This window comes from Erythrolamprus reginae, unplaced genomic scaffold, assembly GCF_031021105.1.
Source record: "Erythrolamprus reginae isolate rEryReg1 unplaced genomic scaffold, rEryReg1.hap1 H_7, whole genome shotgun sequence".
Lineage (NCBI taxonomy): Eukaryota > Metazoa > Chordata > Lepidosauria > Squamata > Dipsadidae > Erythrolamprus > Erythrolamprus reginae.
This window is the reverse complement of record NW_027248528.1, coordinates 622,696-629,597: the sequence shown is the minus strand read 5'-3', so window position 1 is coordinate 629,597 and position 6,902 is coordinate 622,696. Positions and strand designations below refer to the sequence as shown.

The window sequence follows — 6,902 nt, the reverse complement described above, 5'->3', positions numbered from 1 at the left end:
GTGAACAGCTAGGCTGTTCGGAGTGGAAGTGAGTAATTTTAATTGCGGGGGTCCAAGATATTTTGGAAACTCAAATGGTAACTCTCCCCCACCCTCCCGCTCACATAGTGATTAAAATAAAAATAAGCTAAATTGTAATTTCTGCATTTAACATTATTTTCTGCCTTTAATCACTAGCTTGGTTCCTTCTGATAGACCAGTTCAGCCTATTCGGGCAAAAAAGAAGGCAGAATCTGCTCTGTACATGCCTCAGGCCTCTCGACTCTTGCTAACTTTCGCAAACCCTTTCCCCGAACCAGGCTAGGACTGTCCCGAGCCTGTTCTGTAAACATATGGCCAACCTAGCCGTGTTACATTCTAAACGAGAAACATCTAAAAAGGCACAATTGCAAGCAATTCCAGAGAGAAAAGTAGCAGGTATTAGGGAGTCCTTAGGGAGTTGGGTGCCATACAAAATTGAATGGAATAAGATAGATAGTGAGAAAAGCAGGTGGCTGCGTGGAAAATAACATTGAAGAAATTATTGAACTTTTCAGGAAGTAACAATTATGGAAAGGCTCTAAGAACAATGGCAGATAGTCCAAAAATGTAAGTGTATCATGGAGGTTAGGGCAGGGGTTGGTAACCTTAAACACCCAAAGAGCCATAAATGTCCTAATCAGAACCTCCCCATTCAATTCTGGAACTGACCAGAAGTCTGGTTCCCCCACCAGAGAGTCTCTTCCTAATGCACTGTTCTTTTTCCTCTACCTCTCCTAACTGAAAGCCCTATGAATTGTGGAGCTTACTGGAAAACCCACCCCTTGCTATAGACTCTCCTCCGAACGCGCCCTGCTTTTCCCAACCCTAACTGGAAGCTCCTCTCAAAATTGTGGCACTGACCAGCGACAGGGAGCTGCAGCAGAGGGATGAAAGAGCCACATGCGGCTCCAAAGCCGTGGGTTGATGACCCTTGGACTAGGGAAAGAGAAATAAATATTGGGCGTGCTCCTTGGATCGGTTAGAATACCTGCCCAATCAGTTGGTCTGAAGCAAAGTTACAGAAAACATTTAAGTCGTACGAGTCCCATTCAAGATTGATAGAGAGGATGAGAACGTTTCTAGCTTGGTTCTGTGGGCTGGATGAATTGCCTGTTAAAGTAAAGGGGTTCTCTGAACTGTTTTGAGAAAACACGGAGGGTGATTGTGGTGTCTGGAGAGGAAAAAAAAAATGGGGTGGGGGTGGGGGGGGAACCGATTTGCTGGAACAATATCAGGAATTAACTAAAACATAATGAGCATCTCCAGGCCTCCTGAGGAGTGGCACATTGAAAGCAGCACGTCAAATTTGAGACTGATTCACACTAATCTTAATTATATTTCCCAGCTTACTACCTTAACGGCACTTGGGAATTCTGTGATTGGTCCCCTATTGTGTTTAGATTGGCAAACGTGTTCAGTGTGTGTGAGCTCCTGCTGTTTGGTGCATTCAAGGCTGGGGAACTTCAGAAATCTCCTGTAAAGCACAGACATGAGATATGATGCTGCCAATCCTCACCATGTTTATTCATGGCAATGATAAAGTGATAAAATGCTTAATAAACTTACAAGTCTTATAGAACTGCAGGGTTTTTTTTAGCTAAGTCTTCTGAATGATTACGAATAAAACTCAATGGAAAACTGCTCTGAAACTACGAATGTAAAATTCAAAGAGACTAATGATAGGAAACAAAAATGAAAAATAAAAATAAAGTGAGAATTATAAGTCATCGATCACTGATTAAGCTTGAGGTAGCACCTTAATGGGGGTGCAAGGCAAGGTCGTGTGAACTTCAAATGTGTGGGTAGACTTATACTTCAAACAAAACTGATTCTGTGTTTTTCCATGTGCTATTCCAAAGCTCTATCTCTATCCTCCTTTTAGACTTGACATTCTTGGCTTCTACCTTCCCAACTCTCAATGTGCCCAGAATCTTTTCAGATTCGAATAGCTCGCCAACGTGAAGGAAAAACAAGAGTGCTGAACTTAAAGCAAATAAAGAGGGCAGTGTTGTTTTCTCTGACCCTCTTTTAGAAACTATAGGATGGACAGAGTGAAAAACGATTGCTTGACACAGAAATAATAATAATAAAAAAATGAATGCATAGCTTGAGCCAGCATGCATCCGAAGAAGACAGCAACTTAATTAGAAGAACAGAGCCATATGGAAAATCAGTGCAGACGCTTATTCCTTTTTTTTTTTTATGGTGCAGAAATACTACAGTTAATTGCTTCTGACATTTCTAAGTTAAGAGGAACAAGAGCCCAAGTGGAAAAAAGAGAGAGCAATATAGGGGACTTTAAAATAAAATCACTTCGTCCTTTTGACCGGTTTGTTCTTTTTTGGAAAGGTTAAAAAAATATGTTTTGCAGCCAGCAATAATTTGTACAAAAGTAGAAGCATTTCACAACCACTCTTAGGTTACAAAGTGAGAGGAAAGAGCAGTAGGGGGAGAGAAAGACCAGAAGGACGGAGGGATTCTTTTATCGATTTCGCTCATCTGATGCTCGCTTAGGACACCTAACAATTCCAATAGCTGCCCATCGGATGCCTCCTCCTCCTCCTCGGCTCCCCAGCCCTTCTGCATCTGCCCCCAATCCCCCCTCCCCACGTGTGGCCTCCCATCTACAGTAAGTGCCTCCCTAGAGCATAGCATAAATGGTCCCCCACGACAAGTAGTTTTGAAACGTGCAGACATCCTCGTGCAAAAGAGGGGCCTCTGGGTGCTGGGCCCCTCCAGTTGTTTTTTTTTTGGCAGGCAGGCAAGATAGAAGGGTGCAGTTTTATGGGGATCGCAGGGACCTCAAGGGCCAAAGGTGGAGGATTCTGGGAGCTCGTTGGTGAGGGTGTGCCAATGTTCCAGGCGGCAGTCGGAGGTCTGGAGGCACGAAAGCCAGTGTTGCCGGCACTCCCCACTGGCCCCTAATCCCAGGGTCACCCCACCTGCAACGAGACAAAGAGGTTCTTGCAATTTCCAAGCTGCTGGTTATGGAGTTGACATTCCCTTAGTCCTGTCATTGGGCAGGATCCCAGGGAAACTGCAGTCCACCACCCCGGAGCAACCAATTTAAAATGTTTATATAGAATGGAGGAGGAGGAGGAGGCTGTGAAGTTTGGAAATCTCAGTCTCAAATTCTCTTGAGGGATTCTGGGTCCGCTTTGAAAATAAATTTGCCAGTCTGCAAATGGTTGGTTCTCCTATTGGCTGGAAAAGCATCCAGTAAAGAAGAATATATTTTAAGCTCAAGCTGGAGCTGTGGTATTCTTGGTCACCTGTTGAGCTTGGTTGTCTGCTTGCAGTCGTGTCATCACACAACTAGGCAACATCATCGGGTGAGGTTTTACCAGCTAGGTAACGTCATCGGAAGATGTTACCTAGTTTGGTAATGAAACATCTGCAAACAAACAGCCAAGCCCAGAGAGTGACAAGGTCTCCACTGCATGGCTATCCTTTCTGTGGCGTTCTCCTGCCTTTATTATCAGTGTAACTTGTCTTCAGCCTCTTGAGGAGAATGCTGAGAACTTTCTGAATGAGCAAGAGACTCCTTGCTATACCTGTAGACCAATAAAGGAGAATATCTGTAGCTCAGACTTGAAATGAAGAGTCCTTGGTTACTCTCTGAGCTTATCATATTTTTCGTAGTACAGCGGTACCTCTAGATACGAGCTGCTCCACATGCGAGTATTCCAAGTTATGAGCCGCGACGCGAGCGAAATTTCTGTTCGACACCCGAGCTCAAATTCAGGATATGAGCCGAGCTTCCACTAGGTGGCGCAAGAATCTCCTTGCTTGTTATCTCGGCGCGAAAAACAAAGTCTAAAGGCATTCGTTCAAGATGCGAGTTGATCGACTTACGAGCTCGGGTCTGGAACGAATTAAACTCGTATGTCGAGGTACCACTGTATAAGACGTACCTTTTTTCACCCTAAAAGGGGGTGGAAATGTTGGTGCATCTTATACACCGAATACAGCCAATTTTGGCCTTCCAAAGCCCCGCGCCCATATACTATTTTTGCTTAAAATGGGCCCCTTTGTTTACAAAAGTAGGGTGGGCAGAGGGTCTGAGAAGCCTGCAGAGAGCTCCTAGGAACTGGGGGAAAGCAAAAATGCCCCAGTTTTTGTGAAAAAACGGGCAAAAGGTTGTTTTTTGCAAAAATTGGACCATTTTTGCAATTCCCCAGCACCCGAAACTTTCTGCAGGCTTCCCAAACCCTTTGCACACCCAATTTTTGTGAAAAAAACAGGCAAAAATGGGGCTGTTTTTGCCTTCTAATTACCCCATTAGCATGACTAGAGGTGGTATTCTGGGAGTTGAAATCCACAAGTCTTAAAGCTATCAAGTTTTAAATTTGTAAAAGTATACATGGTTGTATAAAGTATTCTGCTACATTGGTATTTTATTAAACAATATATTTATATAGCATTTGGTTCAGAATTCTTTTTTCCTTGTTTTCCTCTTCTGCAATCTAGGTGTGTTTTATACACCGGTGCCTCTTATACTCCAAAAAATTCAGTAGTTGTTTTCTTGCAGATGTTTCATTACCCAAACTAGGTAACATCATCCATACTACCAGGGGTGGGCTACTGCACGGACGGGAGGGGGAATGCAGTGGGATAGCAAAAATGGAGCTGCACCCCAGAGCACCCAATTTGCACTGAAAGATGCTGAAAGAAAATGCAGGGTGTCCTGCATAAGCCATGCCCACAATGTGGTAGTAAAACTTCTGGTAGGCCTTCACTACGTGCTGCCCATCATCAGCATCATTAGACAACATCAGTGATATTTCTGTAATGAAATATCTACAAGAAAACAACCAGGCTCAAGGGAGCAACAAGGACCCTTCATGTCCTTGTAGAATTGACACTCAGACTTTTCAGTCCAGATTAACACCCCCACAGTGTCTGCTAAACTAAACGACTCTCCCTTAAAACTAGACGATTTCCTTCCAACTTCTCACCAATGAAGTCATTTGATTTCCCAATATCGTAATCCCAAACGGTGATTTCCAAGGATTTATGACCAAGATCTGACCGTTCAATCTCATAGAAAAAGTCCTGTAACGGGGCAGATAAAGCATTAAAAGTTAGGGGTGTACAGGATCAGACTCCACTGCCTTCAATTCCCCTCCCCCCCAATCGTACATTCCCTTCTTTTTCTCTCCTTTATCTACCTCATTGTACTCTGGGTTTAGAGTTTTCTTTTTCACAGTCGTTTTATGCTTCGATTTTTTCTCTTCATCCGGCTTCAGGTAGCTGCCAGGAGAACAAGACGGGACAGGGAGAGTGAGAGATTAAGCCTGCACATAAAGACAGTTGTCCCCCTTCTCAGGAAAACAACCAGCCTGTGCAAGCACTAAAGCGCCACCATAAAAACTCAACAAGAAGTCGTAAATCCAAAGCACCGAGAGAGAAAATTTGAAATGACTACAGCAAATGGGACATCTTCCGAACATTAATTCCAGGGTTATTAAACCAAGTCTCTAAAAGCTTTCCTAAATGGGAACATTACACATGGTCTCTTGATCGACTGGAGGCTAAAGGAAAGAGCCTCTCTTGAGACTAAGGCTTTCATGTCCGCAGCAGACACAGGAGAGACTAAATTACATCTCTTCCTTCCCTCTTCAAACCTCTAGACTTCTCCCCACTCCCCCGTCCATCCTTAAGCATGGTTGATCTTAACCAAGGATTAGAACAGTGATGGCGAACCTTTTTCCCCCCAGGTGCCAAAAGTGTGCGCGCATGCACTATCGCGCATATACTAATGCCCACTCCTATAATTCAATGCCTGTGTAGGGCAAAAACAGCTTCCCTCACTCCCCAGAGGCCCTCTGGAGGACTGGAAACAGACTGTCTCCCAACTTCTGGTGGGCCCAGTAGGCTCGTGTTTCACCCTCCCCAGGCTCCAAAAGCTTCCTGGGAGCTGGAGGAGAGGGTTAAAAACGCCCACCCCCATCACCCTGGAGGCTCTCTGGAAGCCAAAAACGCCCTCCCAGAGCCTCTGTGTGAGCTAAAAATCAGCTGGCACATCGGACATGCACATCGGAGCTGAGCTAGGGAAACTGCTCGCGTGCCAGCCGATATGGCTCCACATGCCACCTGTGGCACCCATGCCATAGGTTCACCATCACTGGATTAGAAGAACCCCTCTCTTCCCTTTGTTTGTGCACATTTCTCACGTTTTTACATAAGGGTCCGAGTAGCCGCATACATCCATAGCAGCTAAGTGGGCGCAGCGGAGGATAGACACCAGTAATCCACGACGCTCGGAGATGTATGTGAGGGCGAGCAGGATGCGACCCCTTTCTTCCAGGGCCCAGCCAGCTGGGGGTTCCAACTATGCAGTGGGGGGAAAGGAAAGGCTATTGAATGCTTTTGTGTCAAATGCCCACCCTCCGGCCTTCCCAAACAAACTTTTGCAACTGGGTTCACACATCATTGTTTTTTTCTTAATTTTTTTTTTAAAAACCTCATGCCTCACTGAATAAGCCACAGTGGCCTAGCTTTGCATAAAGTGCTAGGTCACGACCCATAATTTATGAAGCACCACAACTGAGTTCACAAACCAAGTATTGTGTGGGTTACTACAGGGGTCCCACAGACACCATGGCCTCCAAGGTTGAGCAGAATGGCAAAAACATATAAACTCTTATCAATAACTACGTTTAATTTGGTATCTTCATTATAAACAGGATAATTTTGGTGGTGTCTATCGCTTGAAACATTTGCTGACCCCCTGGCTTAGCTGGCTGTGTTAACTAGGCCTCAGTTAGGCCTTGGACATTTTGAGACCCAGGTGAAACGTTTAGAAGGCCTTGCATTCAGCCTTGGGCTTTTGAATTCCTTGAGCCCAGGGCAGCCTTCCCCATCTTAGCAGTCTCCCA

The 6,902-nt window shown here is 44.9% G+C and overlaps 1 protein-coding gene across 1 annotated transcript in view; it reads right to left on the bottom strand.

Moving 5' to 3' along the window:
• Positions 1-2,644: 2,644 nt before the first annotated feature.
• The window catches only part of LOC139155829 (double C2-like domain-containing protein alpha), a 42,586-nt gene continuing 38,328 nt past the window's right edge, over positions 2,645-6,902 (bottom strand). The window contains exons 7-10 of the mRNA XM_070731141.1: positions 6,198-6,355; positions 5,193-5,274; positions 4,980-5,076; positions 2,645-2,963 (exon numbers count right to left, since the gene is read on the bottom strand). Coding sequence (XP_070587242.1) covers positions 2,824-2,963; positions 4,980-5,076; positions 5,193-5,274; positions 6,198-6,355 — 477 coding nt within the window. The 3' untranslated portion in view covers positions 2,645-2,823. The remainder of the gene's footprint in view (positions 2,964-4,979; positions 5,077-5,192; positions 5,275-6,197; positions 6,356-6,902) is intronic.